Here is a 22,394-nt window from a genome sequence, read left to right as displayed (position 1 = left end):
CCTCCGCCGCGGGGCTCCCCGTCGCCGCGCTGCCGCTCCCCCCGCCGACGGCGGCCGCCATGTTGCTCCCGCAGCCACGCGACGCTGGGCCGCTCTCGCGAGAATACGGGGCCGAGGGGCGGTAGGCGGGGTGGCGGCGCATGCGCAGTGGCAGGGAGCGCACCGCCCCCTGGCGGTGCGGCGCGGCCAGCGCAGCTCGCGGGACCCCGCGTGGGACCCGCCCGTGGGACCCGCCCGTGGGAACCGCCCCGCGTGGGAGCCGCCGGGCGCCCCAGCCCCAGCCCCGGGCCCCAAGGAAGCTCCTTTCTTACCGCACGGGCATCTCACTCGCTCACTCCTGGTAATTCTGCCTCCGGCTGCTACCAAAAGGGAAACAGAGGCAACAACCTGGACTGGTGCAGAAAGAGACAAGCACAGCTATAGCAACAGGAAACTTTAAGAGATACCTCAATCATCGACTAAAGGTTTACGCCTGCTACGAAGTGTAATGCTGCCCTGTCTCTTCCTAAGAAGTGCTTAGGAATAAAGACGACAGTCGACATTTTTAACATTTTGGTGTAATTTATTGGCACAAAAATATTCAAATACAACATGGCATCTAAACATGGCTACTCTTTGTTGTATTTTGTGCATTTTGTTTTTAATATGTTTTGTTCATAAATCATAACTTTATCTTCACCCTCATGTTTAATAACCATTATTTTCTGTTTCAAGTTATGACCCGTTCTCCTCACTTTTGCCTCTTAGGCTGAGTATTAACTTTTCCCTAGTTACTTCCCAACACTGCTTTTTAATCCAGACCCTGTGGGAAGCTCCCAAGTGGTATTTCAGTGATACCCTGCATCCACGTTGCCACTGATCAGTCCACATAGAGGCACCGTACTGTGCTTGGCTCGAGGTCTTCAGTTCTTAGACCTGCTCCGATATTCTGATCTAGCCTGAAACATGACTCCTCCGCTAATGTAATGAGCAGATATATAGTTTTCAACTTTGGGGCAAGAATCAGATTTGAAAACAAGGTAACAGAATGGTAAGATTCTCCTTCTCCTCTCTTTCTCCCCAGTTTTCCAGCTCATCCCCAAACCTAAACCAAGTCCCCTGCACAAGGGCATTGAGTTCACTGCAGCCACACCAACAGGATTGATCAGGGCAATAATTAATCTGCAAATGACTTAGTTTAGTTACATTGCAAAGTAAGTCAAAACCCGTATATAGTTATTTTCAGTGGATCACCAGTTCTCCAAAGACCAAGTGGAACCATAGACATCTGTGGTACAATCAGTCTTCACCGTCCTGGAAACCCAAATCAAGTGTTGTGTTTTAGACAGCTTGTGTTTTTCCAACAGCAGCTATAAATTGGCTTAAACCAACTTTTAATATACAATAACTCTTTTCATTTACATTTCAAAATATTTGACAAAGGCTGTATTTCAGTCCAACTTTCTGTTTGTGTTTGTAGAAGAGTAAGTTTGGAGTGCAAAAGCCTCCGGAATAAAAGGCTGTGGATACTTTGGAATCTTCTGTTACCAGAAAGGACACCTAAAGAAAACAAAGATATTGTAGTAGTGCTTGTCTTGCATATAGTTTCACAAAGACAATGGTGAGGAGGACTGAAATTCCATACTGCCAAAGCACCTTTTAAAATATTTAGCATAGGAAAAGTTGACTGGTGACCCCCATGCTTCTTTCCAGTCAACACAACTAATGTTTAAAAACACCAAAAAGATCTACTTCCTTAAACATCATCCCAAGCTAGCTAAGTCTCAAAATGACAGATACTTCTATGTTTACTTTAGAATACGCATTTCTTCACTGTAACCAAAATCATTGACAGACACACACCTACAACACCTTATTGTAAATACTTAAAACATTTGGGCTGATTGTGGTTTAAATGTTCAAAAATCCCCTCTACAACCTACACCAACTTACTTGCTTGCAGTGGAATGCCCTGTCACAAGCCTGCAAAACCCACCAGAGCGGATGCAACATCTGGTAAGGCTCATACATGTAACAGCGTACACCAGAAGTGACATTTTCCTTAGCTGTTCCCTGCTCAGAGTATTCACTCCAGAATTTTGTAAGTTTAGCTTAATGACAAACTCACCATCCAATGTAGCACTGGCAGAGATTCTCATGCGAAGTAGCTTGCTTAATGAGCAATTCTACTTGTGTGGGTACATCAAGAGTTTCATCATGAGAGAAGTCTCGACCTTTAAGATTAAAGGAAGAAAAAACATAAGAGGAAGGTACAAACCAACCAACATAACTTGCTTTGGGGTGGCAAGTTAAGGACTAATAGGACTTTTACTACCATTCCCTTATAGTGTATATAAAATGCAAAATTTTTAAAGATGGAGAATTTCTAAAGCTGGTTAGAGTCCAGAATTCCATGTTTTTTCCCTTGCCATGGTTTCTTTATCTTCTTCTTCAAACAATGGATAAGAAAATATTTGTATTCTCCAAAAACAGATAATTTTCCAGTAGCTGGAGTCCTGGTCCTAATCACTTCAAGTACATTATTTGAGGAAGTGGGGGAAAGTTTCTTATAAACCCTTAAGAGCATACAATTTCACATCTGAATACTGCAAACTAAAAAGCCTGGCCAAAGGAGAAATTAGACCTCTGTCAACAAGCTAAGACATTTAAAACAAAGTCCGTTTAATTACAGTCACCTCCATATTTTATAAACCAGTCTCATTTGTACCCAAATTCAAGCACTGGTACAGTAGGCTTTAGATAAACATAGGAAAACGCCCTCATCCAGTTAATCAAAATATTTTAAATTAAAGGATTAACACACAACTCAAATACTAAAAAAGTTAGTGCTGATCCATCTCATCAAATTTTATATTTATTTTATATAAATATAAAAACATGCTCACCAGTGAGTTTATCTCGAACCCTGTTGATAATTTGAATTGCTTTCTTATTCAGAGCTTCTGGCTTCACTAGACCGTCTCCTACTAAAAGACAAAAGTAAAAAAAGAATGAAGACTTCATTTGAACAATAAAAACATTTGTCCTGCTATTACATCTGCCCTTCTCAAGTGCCATTCTGTGAACTAACAGTCCCCAAAACCAGTATGTTTCCTGTCACACTTTTTTTTTGGGGGGGAGCTGAGAGCACAGGTACTATATTTCTTATTTATGCTGACAAGGAACTGATCTCAGGTAATTGCATCTACATCACGATGAAGTTTTCTGATCCAAAAACAATTTCTGCAACAGTATAAAACCAATATGATTCATAAAGAAACTTACTGAAGGAATGGATGGATTCAGGCACTGTGGTCCCAGTTTTCTTATGGGTTGTCTCACCCAGTTCCACACTGTCCAGCATTTCTATTGAAAAAAAACACAGCAACATAAATGTTAAACTCAAAGGCAGGTAAAGTAACATTCCTTTGATAGCATTAACAGAACTGTTAACCTGCTCCTTTGAAAAGCATATCCAACTGTCACAAAGTATACTGCATGTCTTCATTGCTAATGGAACTGTACTATGGGAGTAAACTTTTTTTTTTCCTGCTAACATACTGAAAGGCCTGATCTGACCTTTAGGAACATTTTGTGTAAAAGTGTAATCGAAAGGAATTTAAAAAAGATGTACAGTTAACCTACAATAACAATCAAGTAAATATGTCAATTTATTGAACTCTCCATATGAAACAGTCACTGTTCTTCAGTCCAGTAGCAAGCAGTTAAGATTCAATGTAATGCTCTTAACACTCATTCAGATGAGTGATTGCTAGGTTTTGCCTAGTAGTATTTATTAGCTCAGGAAATAACTATCACATATCAATTATTCTTTGGATTACACCAGTTTGTATGTGCTCCAAAAGGGTGTTAGGAGCATCTGTTTTTTGAGATGAAGTACTGAACTCACTACTTACAGTTAGACACAGACTCTTAAAAACAAATAACAATAAGCTGTATCTCTCTATACTTTTAAGGAGAAAAAGGACTGAAAATATTTTTACCAGTTTCATACACTGTTAGAAAAAATGCAAACATTCATGAAATACACCATCTTTTATACTCACCTACTGACTGACTAGCTGAGTAGGAGTCTGTTCTCGTTCGTGAGCGCTTATTGCCTTTTGTATTTGCTGCAAGAAAATAAAGAGTTGAAAAGACTGAACTAGAGGTTCAGTATTTCATAGCAAATTTGTCTATTCACAAACAATACAGGTTTGATCATCTTTTTCCTTCTCCAAATTTTATTCCACCTGAAAATAGCTTTTCATCTCCAGATGACAGCTAATACTAAAACAATCCAAATGATTTGGTTTGTAGCTTTAGTTCAATGTCTGTACTTAAGGGAAAAAAGATTTTAACCACTGTGGTAACTTCATATTATGATTCCTAAAACTGGGTGTTTGCACAATCAGTGCTTAAATATCTACAGTTTAAACAGACTGACCTTAAACAGACATTTGATTTCAGGCCTTTGGATTTCTTACATGAATATAATTTTAATCTGACTGATGACTCTCCTGCTATCATTGTTTTATCTGAACAACTTACTGTCCATCAGCCTCCAGTTCAATAAGGGATCGTATACAAAGGCTTCTAGCACAGCCATGACACTGTCCTTGTGCTCGCGCAGGACCTCCATCACAGTGTGACAGGTGATTCTGTAATTACCATCTAGGCCCGTCACCTTCAGAAGAGAAAGAAGTGAATCAATCACGCTGCTTCTTTCACTTTGCAACTCCAACCCTAACATTCAGGGAGCAGGAAATGGCTTGTGCTTTGAACTGGAATCCACTTCCACTACACTCTGTTCATTAAGAGAACAAGACAGAGGTACGTTACAATTTAAGAGGCCCCTTCCTTCTGATTTACTGATGTATTGATTGGAGTAATGCAGATGTGACATCAGGTTGATCATTGTAAAGTACCACGCTATTGGTTGTGCTTGGTTGATGCAAACAACTATTTAAAATGAGGAAACTACGGAAGGCCTGAGAAATTGGAGAAAAAAAATTTTTTCCCCCCCCTCCATCAGTGAAAAGTTGCTTTCTACAGTAATGTGCTGTAAAAACGATAGGGGATATTTTAACTTACAGAAAATGAAGCTGAAATATTAAGACCTCTGCTTCTTGCAGGAGTGGAAAGATTCAACCACAACAGAAAGTACAAGAAAAAGTGAGAAATCAGTGCCATTTTCCCAGGGAACAATTCCCTTCTTGTCAGAGGGGATACTTCACCTCCATAGCATTTGTCAGCATCCTTGTTAACCGAAATGGAATCTTCTCTGGGAACTTTTCTCTCGTCATTGCAACCTAAACACACAATGGTGGACGATTATTAAATTAATAGCTAACTTATTATTTAAGAGTTAATAAGCACTGTTTTTGGTTGTTTTTTTTTTGCTACAACCTTAAAGGTTGTAATTACAACTATGAAATATGTCCCAGATTTACGTTCCTCAGTTTTCAGCAGTTTTTAGGAGAAGCTGGATAATTGACTTGATAACACAAGGAAAACTTAATCATGTGCTCAGGCTGCTAGTGTCAAGTAACCCAGGCTGCCTATCAGCAGCTTAGATTGCTCTAAGAAATTGTATGGGAAAGTGATGTTAGCACTTCTTTGCTTGCCCCATAGTGGTTAACTAATCCCCATGACACCCCTCTGAGATAAAGTACGTACTAATTGCATTTTGCCTGTAGGCAAAGTGAAGCCCAAAAAAGAGCCAAAAGGCTTGCTCAGGATCACACTCCAAGGTCAGTTTGTCCTGGCTTGTAGATTAATTTCTGTTGCACCAGATGTGATATATTGCAGAAATATACATCCAAATACAAAGATTTACCTCAAAACAGTCCCCAAAGTCAATATGTAGGATCTTTCCGCTCAGTCTGTCTAACATCAGATTGGAAGGGTGTCTTTGATGAAGGAGTAGGAGAAAAGCCAGAGTGACAGATCATTAGAAAAACATAAATTGAATCACAGCTCTAGTCTGAAATGATATTTATCTTCAGGAACAAGAACAAGCAGTGACAGCATGCCTGTCCGAGACCTTCAATCTCAAGATGAACAAAATAGCTTCCTGACAGTGCATCTATCACATTATTTTTGTAATTACCTCTCAGAAGTTACCAGAGATGATCTCACCTTGGAAGACAATCAATTGGATCAGAGCCATCAGTACATTTCTTGGATTTGAACATTTCTTTTTCAGTCAGGATAAATTTTTCTACTTGCTTTGTTTTTTAATGTTTTCAGTATAGAAAAGCATAGTGAACTATGCCACAGGTGAAGTAATGCAAACTGGATTATTACCAGAGCAGGAGAGAATCAACCTAGACTAGGAGAAACCAGGATGCTGTTATTCATGCTGACTTGGTTCAATTTTGATTTAATTCAATTTTCAAAGGTTTATACTTTCATTATAAAAACCTTTAAGTTTAGGAATAAAAAGATGCTATTATGAAAACATTTGAGAGGTCTTCATAAGTATTTTGGAAGTTATGAAGTCCTCTTTTGACAGTAAAGCACATACAAAAAATCAAACACTGTTCTTTTTACCATTTTTTTTTCATTATTCACCTGAGCTCAGTTATGATGTCTACTTCCCTCCAGAACATGTCTGCATAGCAGATCAGAAAATGCACTGTGTTAAGTAATATTTAAAATCAATGCTAACTTTCATTTGTTTTCAGTCATGCATCTAGACCAGCCTTTGGGCGGTATTTATGGGGACTTCATGTGTCTGTAACAACTGCTATGAATGAACACGGCACTAGAGTTTTTCCTGCCTCACAGAATAATATCCATCAGGCAAAAAGGTGTGGAAAAGAGTGTTATTTAATGCATTCGGATGCAGAACCAAAAGACCTCTGACACTCAATGCTTGCTGGACTTCTTTTTGTTACTTCAGAGGATAAGAACTGCTGCTTGATAATAGTGCTTCTTTCCTTCCCAAAAAAGCTAGAGGTACATGTGCACTCCTGACAGACATTGCAAAAAAATGCAATCTCATATGCATTGAAGTACACAGAAGCCTACAGACTGGCTGCAAGAGTCAACACTACTTCCTTTTTACAGAAAGGATGGAGAAAGATTTCCCATTCTGTGAATGAAAGGCCTGAATTAGAACTTGTGGTTCTTGACCTAATTTTGTGTATATTCCTCCCAAAATGGAAGAAACTCTTATTTGCACTCAAGACACACAAACCCTATATGCAGTGGTGAAAATAATGGTGGCACAGTTAGGTCCTGAAAGATGGCATCAATTACAACTCAGCAACATCCACAATAGAATTTGTTAGCATAAGAACAGATCCAAGGAATGAACTGACAGGCATACAGTCTCTGCTTGTATTTAAAAGAAACTTCCTCAATTTCACTTACCTGTCCCCGAGGCCCAAAATGTACCCAACCATTGACATCACAGCTAGTGAGCGAGTATAATTAGTTCTTCTGTCAAACCACACCTACAAGTGGAGACAAAATAGAAAAAAGTAAAGCAGGCAGGCAGGAGTTGGCTTGCTTAACCTATTTCTGTTTCTTAAGAACAATTCCCCAAAATGCACAGAAGGGTACCCGCAACAAAGCCAGACAGACGTTTCATGTTTCAGTTTATATTTTAATTTATACAATAACTAATTGGGTTTTGCATGAAGCCAAACTGTTATATATTTAGGTCAATACGCGCCACAGCCTGAGGGGATTCAAACAACCCTAGAATTAGATGCCTAAGCAATTAAGAGGGAGCGATTTCAGAGGCACTCTTCTTTCCATTGCATTGTATTGACTGATGTCAATAGCTCAGCACACCCATTGCTGCAAACATATTTAGGATCCTCTTTATCTCTCCCTATGCACAATGATCTTGTGCTGTGGACTGCACTCTGGCAGCCAGTGTGACCTGAGCCCTATAAGGCCCCTTGGTGGATACGTATGCTTCAGGGATTAATTTGGAGTTTATGATGTGCAGTTCACCCACCTCTCCCACACTCTCCAGAGAAGGCAGTTGCATGTTATGCCAATTGCCAAACATAAGCCATTACATGTGCCTAACTCACCTCCGAGCTTGGACTTTTCAGCCACAGCAATTTGGCAAGGTCATCGCCAGCTGTGTTATTGACAGCATGTTCAAATACTTCTACCTTCTGCATCAAAGTCAGGTGGTCATAATCTGGAGCCATCTATAATTGAGAAGTGAAACTCATCAGCTAAAAGCCTCCTTTGATCCCTGGTTGTAATATGAGAAACATGGTAATCACAAATAATTTAAAGATAAACTTGATACGAAATTATTATTTGCAGACAGACTAGTACATTCCCAAACACATCAAGATGACTAGCCAGCAGTGAAGAATTCATTTGAAATGTGATAGCAAATGATTCAGCATCCACAGACTATTTCATAGCCATATGTAATTTAAATACTGCTGAGGTAAATATGTTTTGAAGACAGCTTCCAAATACATCTTCTGGGTTGGCACACCCTTTCCTTATTGGCAGCAAATTCCAGCTTTTCTAGTGATGTTCAGTTTCTCCAGTCTGCCTAATTTTTAGCCTTGCTGCTTAGACACAATGTTTGTAAATGCCAGCAGCATGGCACCTTGTATGAGGCACACCATATTCATGCAAAACTCCAAACACATTTTAGTTACCAGATGGTAACAACTTGCAGTCACTGCTAAAATAGGAAAGGAGAAACAAATAAACTTATGGCCAATTTTACCCTTTTGTAGTATTTTAGAATTTTCATCTGATGTTCTTGTATTTATTACTGGTACCAATAACCATCAGAAAATAGCTAAAGGAAGAAGAGCCTGTACACCACTGTTCTTCAGTGAGCACTGGAGTCCTAAAAGATTGTACCAAAAAAATCTGCAAGCTTTTCCTTTACCCTGAGCATGATGCGATGTTCAATATTGAGCAGGATCTTTTTCTTCTCTCTGTAATCTCGGATGAGTGCGTGCAGTGTGTCACAGTGGGGGACCCAACCAATCAAGCCTGAATTTGTAGACAGTGGAATAACAGCATATCTCTGGATGCTACAAGAAAAATGGAGAATCAGAGCTCAAAGTGTTGCATGAATTATTACATTTCAGAATGCTTAAAACTACCACTAAAATCTGAATCTGATCCAAATTGTCTCTTTAGTAGTTGCCCTGTTTTTCTTTTCTTCAAACAGAACAGGAACATCCATCTGGATAGACTGCCATCAGATACTCTAAGGACATATTCTTGAAGCTTATGCGGTGTTCACCGAAACACTGCTTTTAGAAGATGCCCATTAGGTCACCCACAATGATCTATAATTTGCTCAAGACATTTGATGTGTTTGTGCTTGAAACACAGTGCACACAGACTATTCATCAAGCAACTATATAGCGACTGTAATAAGAAGTCCTTGACAAGAAGTCATGATTTCACAAGACTTGCACCTCCCGAAAGGAGGATTATCATCTATGGTATAACATCAGTGCAGTAGTTGCTAGGCCTAGTAAACCAGGAAGACTGTTAATATGGTCTGCTGTCAGGCTCCTAGGCCAGTACATGAACTACCTTAAAATAGAAGTTATCTCGAAGACTATGACTATTCACTAAATGGGACTTGAATTAAAGAAAAACAAACAATCTCTTCAGGATACATTTCATTCAAATTTGAGTTTTATGAATGCCGTTTTTTTTTTTTTTTTTTTTTTTTTTTAAAAGACCTTAGTGCCAAGATGCTCCTACTCCTCACAAACCAGCTGGTTGTGCTGAGGGTTACTTGGAAGCTGCACCTACGCAGGACATCACTTTTGCATAAGCAGGTTCAGTGGTTACATCAGTCCCACATACCTGAGGTTTTTACGAAGAGAAGTTGGGTCATTTGCTAGCAGAGTGTTAACCAATCCAAAAAGCTGCATCACTCTTTCATCTTGGCGAAGGTCCTCATGACCTTTCAGAAGGAATACAAACTCATGCCCGTTGCTTCCTGCAAAAGAATTTATAGGGGGAAAATTTACACCTGCTGAACAGCTAGAGAAAAGTAAATACACGGGCACTCAAGAACTGGAAAGCACAGCAGTCAAACTAACTGGACTACCATAAAACGCCTCATTGGAAAAGAAATGTTGGAGAAGTTTTACCTGATAAATATGCAGTTTGAACTAAAAATAACTGTTTAAACACTAGACTAGCGAAGTGAAAACTGGTATCTCTTACCCATTAATGTTAATTTCCTGGGCCGCTGCTTGGAGGTGATGACCTGCAGCGAGGGTGCAATGGACTGGATGCGGATGATGGGCTGGTTGGGATCGTACGTGCCTGGCACTGCCAGTTCCAGGTCTCGGCACATTAAGAGTTTTGGTGACACGTATTGTAGTTCCAAAGAAGTGAGCTACCAACAACAAAAGAAATACAGCCCCCCCCAGCATTTCAGTTAAATCTCACTGAAACATCTGAAGAATTCATACTGTAGAAGGGGCCTAAAACAGTTCAGTCAGCTGTCAATACATCGCTTGCTTGCAGAAAGCACTGCATAAGCTGCGACTTCGCAGCTTACGCAGCTTCTGAACAAATCATATGCAGGTATTCCCAGAATACCAAATTTGAATATTTTGAATAAGCAGAAAATGAAATAGAAACAGGTATTGACAGCTCACACTGTAAGACCCACGACAGAACTGTACCTCTCCCCCCACCTGAGGCAGCTGCTTTGAGATACGCCTGAACACGTGGTAATAGAGATCCCAAGCCTGGGTCAGGTCTTTGACATTTCCTGATTTCATGTACTTCCTGCACCATTCCTGAGCTTCCATTAGATCTCTGCCATAGGCCTATGGAAGAAAAGATGAAAAAAAACAAGAACAAAAAACCCCACATTTCTACAGACTACAGTGGAACAGGTAGAGACCACTTAATACCTACACAGAGCATCATGGTCTATGTTCAAATTGCACTACAAATATTTGATCCCAAATTTTCACAACATCTCAGAATTAAGAGACCAGGAATTTTTGGCTCCAAGACCTGCACTGAGTTTATTGGGCAATATTACAAAGTGGCTTCATGATAGCAGGCAGCAGAAAGCATAGGATCACCCTTTAACAGTACACTCAAGCTCGAAAGAATTAGTTTTGCCAGCTTGAGAGACATCATCTTTACTATCAGTGCTTGTGGCTACTGTGAAGCAAAGTGGACTTGCATTAAAAGGATTAACTGCAAAGCAGTTGCATGTTTTCCAGGCCCCACATGACACACAGCTGACAAGACTCCAGGGCTATCTGTACTATTATGTTCATATAGTACTGTAGTCACCAAAAAGTATACAGATCCAAAGATAAATATCGGTAATGAAATCTCAGCTAATGTAATTAGTCCCAAGAGCCTCACTCTGTGTTAGGTTGTAAAGGTCCTTGGAAAACATCTGGGAAAAGTGGCTGTCCCGCCTGCTTTTGAGGGCAAAGAGAAGGTCACGATCTCAGGCATTTGCTGATACCTGATTGAAGGACGTCTCTTTTAAAGTCTGAGGCCCACGCTCCATCATTGCGTGAAGTGGTTCCAGCACCTCAAACATTCCCTTCACATTCCTTTCTCCAAAGTATAGACGAGATGCTTCTTCCAACCCTTCGTGCCACATCTCATGCCACAGGATGGCTACACGGATTAGCTCTTCACTCACCTGTTTTAGGACAGGAAAAAGATTAAATACCAAAAGAAAAATACAATGACTGCATACTGATGTAAAAATGCAAAATTACCACCTTCTCCAAAGATTATGAAATATTTCTTGCTGACCGCTAGAGGGAGCCACAAAAACTTCCCCAATTACATTACACATTTTTCTGCAAAAAGTTGACCAGACTTTTTGCATGTTATTTGTTGCTTTTGAAATTGTATATATATTTGTGTAACTTGGCCTGAAAACATTACTTTTCATTCATTCATAAAATCCTTAGCAATTGAATTACTCTTTCCATGTTATGCACGGTAAGGTTTGTTTCCACTTCTCATTAAGCAAAAATTTCTCTTTGTGGAATAATGTTCCTTCATGTATTTCTTCTCTAAATTTATTCAAAGGAGACACAAGAACTGAGTGACTGTTACTGTCCTTTTTACATAAAGGATTTTCTTGAAATTATATACTCTAATACTATAATGCCTTCCAAATACAAGAATACAAAATAATTAATTGTACTTGAACAAAATTAACAGTGAACAGTCATTTCTAGTTTAGTGAGGGGGGCTGTCTATGAAAACCACAAATTTAATATACATGTGATACATCCATCCCTGAAATGCAATATACCTTACGGTAGACAAAGCACTCACCATCATTGCCTGCTGCACCAGAGTGTTACTGTGCTCACACATGTTTTTCAAGATCTTATTTGCAGCGTTGTGACGTGCAGTAGTTGTGGATTTAGAGGCCACAGTCAAAGGATAAATCAAAGCCTATAGTGACATCAACCAATAACATTTTACAACCATGCAGGAGAGCTATATAAATTGAAGACTAGCAAAACATTAGTAAGTGGCAGTCTTAGGGCAGGACAAGAGAAAGCAAGCCTGCTTCTTGAAAGAGCTGATAGGAGTTTGCCATTTGAACTCCTACAGTCTGAAAAGATCATTAGATTTTAATTTGCTGAGTAGCTGAATGACTTTAAAAGCTGGTGTCAAACAGGAGGAACAGAAAATTCTCTAGCCTGTTGTGATTTTCCCCAATGTGGGAAGAAATTCAGATAAAGTATCTGTGGAGCAATTGCTGCCTCTTAATAGTCAGTTAATGAGGTTAGATTTAAAAAGATGATTTTCACTATCCAGTTTCCTAGTAGAAAACTGCATGGCTCATCTACCCCTCCTGTCCATCTTTCCTGTGAACAGGGCTGAGATAAAGGAAGGAGAAGCAAAAATAGTCCCCATCTCCCCCTGCTGTGCCTTTCACTGTAGACATGTATGGCAGGTGAAACAGAACATAAAGGAAATGCCTTAATTGTCTAGGAGTTGATGGAAAAATCTTCCTCTAAGCCACAGGTTACCTGGGGATGGTACCGTCCAATATCTGTGAGGAGCTGGTGAATGAGACGCCCTACTAACGGTCGAGGGGTGTCAATTCTTGCAATGAGCTGAGGGATAACCTAATAGAAAGGATAAGAAAAATAAATACCCCAGTCATCTCATGTTTGCAGCTCACAAGCTGTCTGCTCTCTGCCAGAGACCTCACAGTCTCTAAAGGAGACAGGAAGACTCATCATTCATTTTTGAACTAGTCAGAGGATAACACAGCAAAGTTCCAAACAGTGTCAGGAACGCAGACCAGGTGGGTGAGAGGACAAATATAATGTGCAAAACTACTACAGGATCTTCCATATCTTGAATGAAGTGTAACACTCAAATTAAGTAATGAAGCTATTTTTACAAGACTCATTTGACAAAGTAATCTTGAAATAGACCCACAGTCTGAATTATATTAGAGCAGCAAAGCGATGTTTTATATTTGGTCATCACTGAATACACATCATCTCTAATTTTAAAATCTTTACTCTTTCTCATTCATATGCAATAATTGCATATGAATACAGAAATGCATGCAAGAATGCTACTCCTGTCTCTCTTCAAGATGCTTGTTAAATAAGTTACAAATTGTACTGCTAATACACTGCTCTCATCACTCACCTACAGAGGATTATTTGGCAAAGGATCATTACAGATATTACAGATTCCCAAACTCCCTGTAGAACTGGGAGCTGTCCTAGCCCTTTGTGTTCCTTACCTGCAGCCAAGTATCTATTTGGATTGCCTTGACTCCTTCAACCAAAGCCTCGTTCACATCAGGCCAGTGACCATAGTCAAACCACAGAGTAAGGACCCTGAAAAGAAGAAACACATTCATCAGGAATGAAACAGAACATTTCAGTCAAATATCTTCAGATCCATTTACAACAGACTCTTCTTCCAAGAACTAAGAAACACAGGATAAGCACGTAGGAACATAAACTACCTTGGACCGAATATTTAGCATCCACTCAATTTAGCCATGAAAAAGAAAGTAGAAATGGGTTATACCTCATTTTAAAGCATGCACTTAAAGCACGTTCCCTTATCAGCTAGATTTTATTTACTGTGTGCTGTATTATATACCTTAGAGTGTCTTGTAGGTTGTTTCCTCGAGACAGAGATATGGATCGGAAGAAACCCTGGACGGCAGGGACTGTATACATCAAGAGGGTCTTGGATAAATCCTTTTGGAATGAAAATTGCTGCATTAGCTCTACACAAGGCTATCCATCCACATGAAACCTAAACTAGGCAAGGGGGAGAAGGGAGAACTATGCAGAAACATAGATCTAATTCACACTATGATTGACCTCTGCTCATGTTCCTTGCAAGACTTGATATTTTGCTTGACTACACACATATATCTCAGCCTGGCAGGGAACATAGTCAGAAGTCTTAGTATACTTAAATTGGCAAAAAATAGGAACAGCAAGCAAGACTAAAAGCTACAATCCTCCCGTAGCTGGTAAGTAAAAGACAGGTTCCTGACAGTGTCTTCTATCATGGAGTGCTTAGACAGGAGTATTTGTTACTGCACATCATATCACCTATGACAACTCTCTATGACTTTGCTCTTAGTTCCCAGCTAATCTATGGTCATTTTCATTAATTAAGTCCTCTTCTCTTAAGATTGAGTTAACCTGAACTTCCTTGCTTTTGCTGTAAAAGCTATGGGCATATATATGAACAACTTCCAAAAACCAAACACACATAGTAGCTTGTTCTCCACCATAACCTTTTCCTGTGAGTGAGCAATAAGTATCGATCTCTCAACCTAAACAGGGAAGAATGGTACCTCAGTGACTTTCTTCTGCACCGGAGATGGGATGGGGCTGTTCTCTGTGCTTTCTGCCTCACTCTCACTGTTGCTGCCCTCTGTGTTGGCACTGGTGATGCTGGCTCCACTGGCATGACGTAGTTTCTTCTTCTCATCTCTGGCCTGGTTCTGATGTTTGTAGTGAAGCACAGCTTCAAAGTTCATCACTGCCCATGCATGCCAGGCCTGCCAAAAGAAGAGAACTTCAACAAAAATCAGAGGAAAGATGAATCCTTTCTGCAACCTGTACTGTCTAGTGATCAGAGACGTGGTCCCAACTTTTCGAAGCCCATGGACAACGGTAGTAAGTAATGCCCTGCAGACAACACAGTGCTTTGCTTTCTCTCTTTCTCTATCAACTGTAGTTTTCATTTCCTTATTATCTTGAATAATATCATGGCAAGTACTTGGCCAACAACTCCATGTTGGATATTGTGGCATCAAAGGAGCTCTGTAGCAAAATTTGTGTCACATTGCATTCCCATATTCTTTAATTTTTCAAAGCTTAAAATGAAGAATGGTATGTTAGAATTAGGGGAGGCTTAAGGAGACAAGATGAAGGAGAAGGCTGCCCCAGAGGAGATCTGGCATCAAATATTAATTCAGAACCCTTAAGTCAAAGGCTCTTTAGAGAGTTAGTAACAAGACTCTTCCTAGTTCAGTATACTAAGCAAAAACAGCTTAAAGTATTTCAGCTTAGATTACCCTTTCTCCTTCACTGTTAATTGACAGGAGAGAAAGTCCCAACTGCAAGACTAGTAACCGATCTCTGGTCTAGTTATCCTGGCCAGATAAAATTCTAAACAACCACCTCATGGTTGCTACAGGCTGCTTTCTTGGTTTCTAATCCTACTCACAGTAACAAGGCAGAGTTAAAGGGCATTTTCCTATCAACATCTTCCTTTCCTGTATTATGGGGTGTGGTCAGATTACTGATCTCCCTGCAACTGTGCCTTGAACCTTTTCCTTACTGACCTTGTACCAGTTGCGATCATGCTCTGTTGCAGCACTGTAGTATTGCAAAACTTTGGGGATGGTGCTCTCATTGATGCCTTGGAGATTCAGTTGCCACTCACCCAGTTTCAGGAAACACCTGATTAAGCAAAAGGATTATTAACTCTCAGACAGAACGTAGGATGAAAATGAAGACTTCTGGATTAATAGGCAGACTTCTTATGCAATGTCTGAAAGACGTTGTGTGGTAAACACCCTCAGTAAGCCTCTTCTGCAGACAGGCAGCATACGTGGTAGCTTCAACGGGTAAAGTTCAAAAACCCTACATTCTGTTTTTAAGTGTGAAGCAAACTAGCTAGCTAATGGTTTCATTTTTAGAGGGTGGGGTAGGGATCAAACTTTGTTCCTCCTTTATATCCGTTATAAAACTGATTTAAGAAGTTAACAGGAGCATAAAAGGATTTGACTGATAAAATGCACACAGCCTATGTGCTGGCTAGCTATACTTATCACCCTACGAACTAGCCTTCTGGAGAGAACACACAGTGACAACCAGCCAGTGGAAACGCCGCAGAAGTGCTCTTGGGCCAAGCCAGAGCCTCGTTAAGTCATCCCCTCCCTGAGGGAAGAAAAACAAAGCATTTTCACTGCAGCAGGGTGGGGCTGTGAAGGGCTGTGCAAAGCCTAATACTTCACTCCCTCAACAGGTTTTAAATACCACAGTTGCACATCTGTGCTTTCTATATTTTGCAGTTTCCAACAAGCCTTGTGCAAGAAAAATTTTGCGCGTAACTCATCGCTAACCTGCCTTCCAAGATAGTCACTATGGGGAAAAAAAAAAAAAAAAAGCTGTTATCGGGTTCCCAGTCTCATAAAAGAGAATGAGATGCATGGCTCTCTTTAAAAATTCCCTTCAGCAATAAACACTATGCAATTTCTTATTTAAATGGGAAACGACACAATCAGTAAGGCACCCATAGATACGTGGAAGAAAATGGAGATTATTAGATGTATTTTTAATGCAACAATATTTTAAGAGACTATCACATGCCGGGTACCCATTGCCCAAGGCACTGCTGTCGTACTGAGGGCACCAGCTGCCAAGTACAAATATACGAGGCATAATAGAAATGCTCCTTTCCTACGGAGTGGATCCCCTAAAAACCAAAGAAATAGTCATGCTGCGAACTCTGCCTTCTGCCAATGAGCCACAGTGCAGGAAAAATACAACCAGTTTCCAGTGACACATACAAGCTTGTTTACAATGATTTGTCACAATAACATTTACTGAAATCATAAACAGATAAGGATGTAATACCAAACTGCTCTCTACCAACTAAACAGGAAATATTCTGCTCCTCTCAAAGTGGAGGTTTTGTCTGAAATGCCTGATCTGCACAGACCCTGCAACCTCAGGAAAGACATCAGTGTCTCCATACAGGTAAAAGGTCTCCAAAGACCAAGTGCTGACCGTGCCATGAGTTTGTGAAGTTCCTGCTTGTGCTGCTGGTCCTCAGTCGCAATAGCATGCTGTGCCTGCTGCTGCATTGTCTGCACGAAGTGCTGCATGTGCTGGAACGCGTCAATCTGTAATTGGATGACGACAGTGGTAAGGACCGTGGGGGTTAAATGCAACTTCACAAGAGAGGAAGACAATGTGGAAATAAATTTTCACAGGAAGTAAAAACTATAGTTTTGTTTTCTTTCAAAGCCTTTTAACCATTTACAGCCCTCTAAAATCAGTTTATAGTCCTGGTCTGTAGCACTAAATAAACAAAGAGGTTAGGGATTCTTAACAGCTTATAAGTCTGGACACTGAATTGCTACACTGAGGAATTAATAACTGCATCCTTTGATGCTAGGCTCAGCTTCATGACATACATATGGTTGGTCATGTTTTTGACTACAACACAAGCTAACATTGTGCTCTGATGCACAAGAACCCAGCTCTGGCAAAATGACAAGGTAAATACTGTATGAGGAGAAACCTTCAACAACAGAGAAYGTCCCATTACTGCTCACTCAAAGTGAGATTCTAGCAATCAAACAGATGTCTCATTTGACTTGCAGTTGAACATACACATCGAAGGCAGTCCAGCAATCCCAACAATCTAACAAATGTTCRTAGTTTACAAACTGTACCTGACCAGGTCGGTACCATGACAGACAGGATCACAGATCCCTGGAAGCTTGTCTATACGAAGCTACTGCTTGAGAAAATTGGTTTGAGAAAATACTGGCTAAGTGAAAACTCACAGCTCCCCGAGCTTCCCTCCTAACTCCTGAGCTTCGTCTAGGCTTACAATGCACACCACGGAATGAAAACTTTGAGGTGTTTCAACAAATGAAAATCTAGATTTCTCCTGAAATTGTTTAAGAAGTACAACTGTACATTGCTTCTTTGCCAGCAGATTACACAGGCAGTAGTGCTAAAGCAATTCGCGCTACCAAATTTTGGGAGAAGACTCTCTGAAATTCACTGAAAAGAATTAAGGGGTAAGAAAAGCTGAAGTTAAAGATTTAGCAAAAGAAGTGTGTACGCTTCACTGGAAGCAATTAGAGTAAAGCTCTTGCAAACTGCAAGGTCATTTCAGGTCAGAAACTGCACAATGTGCTACTAGGAAACCAATTTGCTTCTGCTTCATATGGAGGAATGAGCTACTTCAGAGAGAGACAAGAATCACCTAAACTGGAATGACTCATCTGTCTGGTTCAAATGTCAATATGGAGTCAGCCATCAAGAAAAAGGGTTTTAGCCCAGGGCAAAATAAAGGAAAGTCACTCTAACATTAATGGGGGCATTCCACAGCTAGTAACCTACATCAGTCAAGTGAACATACTCAGTTACATAAAACTCTCATCTACATATGTAACTAGGTATAGGTGAATATTCTTTAGGTAACTCAAAATAGGACATAGGGATACATCCAGCCATGTAGCGGTTCTGGTACCAACATAGGAGAATTCCCTACAGACACATCTCATGTTTGCTATGAACAGGTTAAGTTTCACTCCAGACCACAGACTCCATTGTACCCTAACATAGCTTCTTCTGCCACAAAGTTGCAGCTTTAACCTGAATTTCAAAAACAAACATGTAGTTTCCAAGTGCTTACAAAGGCCTCAATCATGGAGTCAGCCCTCCCAGCAGAAAAGTGCTCAGAGAAAGGTTAGGATTTGTGTGCAGGTCTAGAATTATTCCTATTTTGGGTAAAGCACTTGTAAACACGCACACAGCCATAATATGTTAGAAAGAAGGAGAAAAAGCCCCTGTGCACAGAGCTTATGTACTGCAGTAAAATATGGAATCATTCAAGGAGCAAGAGGAGGTGATTCTAATCACAGCTGTCTCCTCCTCATCTTTGCTGTTTTGCTAATCATATTTATTTCCTGTCTTCTTGCAACATTTCAGGTACATTCTCTTTCCCTCTTCCTTCTCTTACTCTTTGTGCCTTCTTTCATTCTGCTTTCTACAACTGCACCATTTCCTGAATCTTATCTGCCTCTTTCTCTATCACAGGTTGAAGACAGAAAAGTCTCCTTTCACTCAGAGGCAAGCACAGGAAACCCACAAACTCCTTGGGTCATTTACTGAAGAAAGTAAGGGATCATCACACTGTTTTACAAAGCCAACAGAACAGGGCCTCATCAGCAGCTCCTTCTGCTTTTTAAATTCAAATAAAGAATAGTTAGGTCATGGCAATGATCCCATAGCAATGGCTCTGCTCCAGTGCTGGCAATCTCAAAGGCAGGAAAAACAAAAAAGATGTGGCAGAATATGAGAATAAATGGAGGCTTTAATGTATATTAAAAAAAAAGATAAGTTATCCAGTCTGGAGATTATTGGATTTGAGTATGTAAATTCTCCCTGTGTTGCAATGTCAAAAACATTCACCATAGGCTCTTTGGAGCCAAATTGTTCCCCTGACAAAACCCTATGTACTTTTCAGCTGTCTTTCAGTTAGAAGTTTTCGGTCATATCCTTAAAAAAAGTCAGTTCTGCTCAGCAGCTAGGTACAAACTGTTCAGGATATTTTTCTAAAACTGGGGAGAAAAGAGAACTTTCTTCCCTCTTTCAATGTGTAACCCTGACCATATGGACAGGGGGGAGATGTGGTAATCATCAGCACAGTGGCTCAAGTAACAAGCCTACACAGTAAAACCCTGGTGAGGACAGTAGAGCTACTACTGACCATTAATCTTGGCTGCATCCCTTGGGTTCCTGATGCTGTTTTACCACAGATAATCTTTCCAGGCAGGGAATAAAATTAGGGTTACTGCAGAGTTTTAAAATAAAACTTCAAAAACTTCTCAGTAACAATAAGGAAAGGGACTGGTTACTCTTTTTTTAGGTGAATAAAAATAAAACCTTCAGCCTTGACTTTATTCTGTGGGGACTATGGAGAGTTAACATATACAGCCCTGCATGAAACCTAAGCAATGAAATGTAGGGTGTCATCCGTTCTTTTGTACCTTACGTGCGCTCTTCCACATGTGTTTCATATATGCATAGGTCACTTGGGGATGTACTGTTGGCAGTGGGTGATCCAACTGTCGAGACGGATCTACTCCCAAGAGCAGGACGAGTGTCTTATGGGCCAAAGCCTAGAGAAAGTGGCCAAGAGAAAAAGTTGGTTAAAACCAAGTTCATTCTTACCTCTGTTTCACATCCATCCCTGAACTGCCTGCCACTTAAGAACACCTCCGTCCCGCTGCAGAAAACAGACATAGACAGTCCATATGAGATAGATCTGGGGGCAGCAAAATAAGGCAAGCCTGCCAAAGAGGCATACATATWACAAGTGGCACACAGCAGGGCCTGCATATGGCTAAGAGCTGTGGTATGTCAAGAGAAGCATCCGTGAGAGTCCCCAGTTTCCAGTACTGGCTTCCTCCTGAGTTTTGAGCCAGAAACCACTGTTTCACCATAACAAAAACAAGATATGGTCAGTGACATGATTAGCAACACCTGTCTCTGGGAAACAGATGCATAATACCTGATTTGGGAAAGATATGTGCTTGATAAACTCATCGTATCAATTCATAAGGGAGCAAGGATGTAACAAGTCAACTATTCCTGCCATGATCTATCCTGAAAATAAGGAGAGCTCTCAAACAGCAGCCTCATCACCACTTTCTGGACATGTAAGAATACCACATGACAGACCATATGTCTTCTTCTGGCTCTGAGCATTAGATTCTCATTTCCAATAAATCCATTGCCAATAAAGAGTGGGAAGTCTCTGATTCAAGTATTATTTGTAATAAATGTTGTGGTGAATGTTCAAATAGGATCGTAACATTTCATGAAATTAAAATAACTTTCTACATTTGACAAAAAGTGGCAATTATTGATAATAGCTGTCTCTGATAAAGTAGTGCTACACAAGAACTTTCAGGAATAGCATGCAACACAAAATTGGCTCCAAGTCTCTCTCAGGTGTAATGCTAATGCAACAGAAATAATGCTTGGCTACAAGTGCTTAACTCTGTGGTGGTCAAAGTTTCAGCAACTTCTGACCAATCTCTTCAGAGGAAAATCCATCCCATTTAGATGAGAGTATTGGAAAAGCTTATGGTTGAAGTGACATGACAAAGTCAGTTATCTAAAAACCTACTGTAGAGGGCAGGGGTTCACAAAGCTCACCAGTCTCCCACTCTTCCCACACAAGCTGGCATACTTGAGCCAAGTTCTCATGTCCTCGTGAGGATTCACGACAAGAGATCGGACCATCAGTATTCTTTGCCAGTCTTCCACAATCCGTTGACAACCCTGGGAGAAAAAAGCAAAAATTTTAGTGTTGTGTCTCCAATATACTCCCCACAGCCTTAATTCAGAATCTGAAGGGACTTTTCCAAGATGGAGAGATTTCAGTACCCATAATTCATAGCAGGCTATTTCCTCAAAACTGCTGCGTGTGAAAAAATCCCTGACCCTTATACTCCAAAGTCAAGACTGCATGAGAAGCCAGCTCAGTGCTCCCAGTCTAATGATATCCTCTAATGGAAAAAGGAGAAAAGCTTCTAAAGCAGAAATGCATCCAAAATCAGGGAAGCTATTTATGCAATTCCAAGACCAGTCAAGAGTTTCATAACCCTTCTGAACCCAGTTTTAAAGTTTATTTTTGGTTTAAACTGTGACAAGTCTCAATATGGAAATGGTACAAAAACAAATGGTTAAAAAGATATCTTTGTTATTGCCTTTTTCCTTCTCTTTGCACAGTGCCATTAGAGAGGCTGGCATAACTGGACTGACATTCTGCCAGAGACTGCAGTGCCAGCTGCTAGTGCAAGCACTGTTTGGTTATTGTCCGCCTGAAGGAAGAGCCACAGCACCACAGTCAGTCAGAGCAGGATTTGGGTCTGCACTTGGATGGTTCAAGGATGCTACAAAGAACTAGAACTGTGGATGGGATGGACACATCCAAACGCAGGGTGCTGGTTGCACTGACAGTCTTTCAGGGTAACAGTGATGCTCTGAAGTTAGTATCATCCAAAGATGGCTTAGACTTAGTTTTGTAGTAAACAGAGGGCTGCCCAATGGTAACAAGCACCTCAACGCCAAAGCATCTATTTCTTTTCCATTTTTTTCCTTTTTTTCCTTCACAAAATTGAG

The 22,394-nt window shown here is 40.3% G+C and overlaps 2 protein-coding genes across 5 annotated transcripts in view; both read right to left on the bottom strand.

Annotated features, from left to right (window-relative positions):
- The window catches only part of EXOSC10 (exosome component 10), a 16,510-nt gene extending 16,188 nt beyond the window's left edge, over nucleotides 1-322 (bottom strand). The window contains exon 1 of the mRNA XM_026074052.1: nucleotides 312-322. Within this exon, the coding sequence (XP_025929837.1) occupies nucleotides 312-322 (11 nt within the window). The remainder of the gene's footprint in view (nucleotides 1-311) is intronic.
- The window catches only part of MTOR (mechanistic target of rapamycin kinase), a 70,475-nt gene that overhangs the window by 762 nt on the left and 47,319 nt on the right, over nucleotides 1-22,394 (bottom strand). Inside the window, exons 37-61 of one of the 4 annotated variants that reach the window (XR_003254878.1) lie at nucleotides 21,426-21,551; nucleotides 20,252-20,383; nucleotides 17,250-17,365; nucleotides 15,800-15,917; nucleotides 14,804-15,010; nucleotides 14,092-14,192; nucleotides 13,724-13,820; nucleotides 12,990-13,088; nucleotides 12,283-12,405; nucleotides 11,450-11,632; nucleotides 10,653-10,787; nucleotides 10,174-10,348; nucleotides 9,808-9,943; nucleotides 8,867-9,014; nucleotides 8,034-8,156; nucleotides 7,360-7,442; nucleotides 5,819-5,891; nucleotides 5,217-5,291; nucleotides 4,531-4,666; nucleotides 4,047-4,112; nucleotides 3,265-3,345; nucleotides 2,886-2,966; nucleotides 2,108-2,213; nucleotides 1,402-1,539; nucleotides 312-392 (exon numbers count right to left, since the gene is read on the bottom strand). Coding sequence is in view for 3 of the 4 variants with exons in the window: in XM_026074105.1 (XP_025929890.1) it covers nucleotides 332-392; nucleotides 2,108-2,213; nucleotides 2,886-2,966; nucleotides 3,265-3,345; nucleotides 4,047-4,112; nucleotides 4,531-4,666; nucleotides 5,217-5,291; nucleotides 5,819-5,891; nucleotides 7,360-7,442; nucleotides 8,034-8,156; nucleotides 8,867-9,014; nucleotides 9,808-9,943; nucleotides 10,174-10,348; nucleotides 10,653-10,787; nucleotides 11,450-11,632; nucleotides 12,283-12,405; nucleotides 12,990-13,088; nucleotides 13,724-13,820; nucleotides 14,092-14,192; nucleotides 14,804-15,010; nucleotides 15,800-15,917; nucleotides 17,250-17,365; nucleotides 20,252-20,383; nucleotides 21,426-21,551 (2,781 nt within the window). In the remaining variant the exon portion in view is untranslated. Of the gene's footprint in view, nucleotides 1-311; nucleotides 393-547; nucleotides 1,540-2,107; nucleotides 2,214-2,885; nucleotides 2,967-3,264; nucleotides 3,346-4,046; nucleotides 4,113-4,530; nucleotides 4,667-5,216; nucleotides 5,292-5,818; nucleotides 5,892-6,189; nucleotides 6,314-7,359; nucleotides 7,443-8,033; nucleotides 8,157-8,866; nucleotides 9,015-9,807; nucleotides 9,944-10,173; nucleotides 10,349-10,652; nucleotides 10,788-11,449; nucleotides 11,633-12,282; nucleotides 12,406-12,989; nucleotides 13,089-13,723; nucleotides 13,821-14,091; nucleotides 14,193-14,803; nucleotides 15,011-15,799; nucleotides 15,918-17,249; nucleotides 17,366-20,251; nucleotides 20,384-21,425; nucleotides 21,552-22,394 lie in introns of those variants that run through there. The other 3 variants (XM_026074105.1, XM_026074104.1, XM_026074106.1) reach the window with 3 other exon arrangements.

This window comes from Apteryx rowi, unplaced genomic scaffold, assembly GCF_003343035.1.
Source record: "Apteryx rowi isolate R43461 unplaced genomic scaffold, aptRow1 scaffold_38, whole genome shotgun sequence".
Lineage (NCBI taxonomy): Eukaryota > Metazoa > Chordata > Aves > Apterygiformes > Apterygidae > Apteryx > Apteryx rowi.
This window is presented reverse-complemented; position numbering and strand designations above follow the sequence as displayed.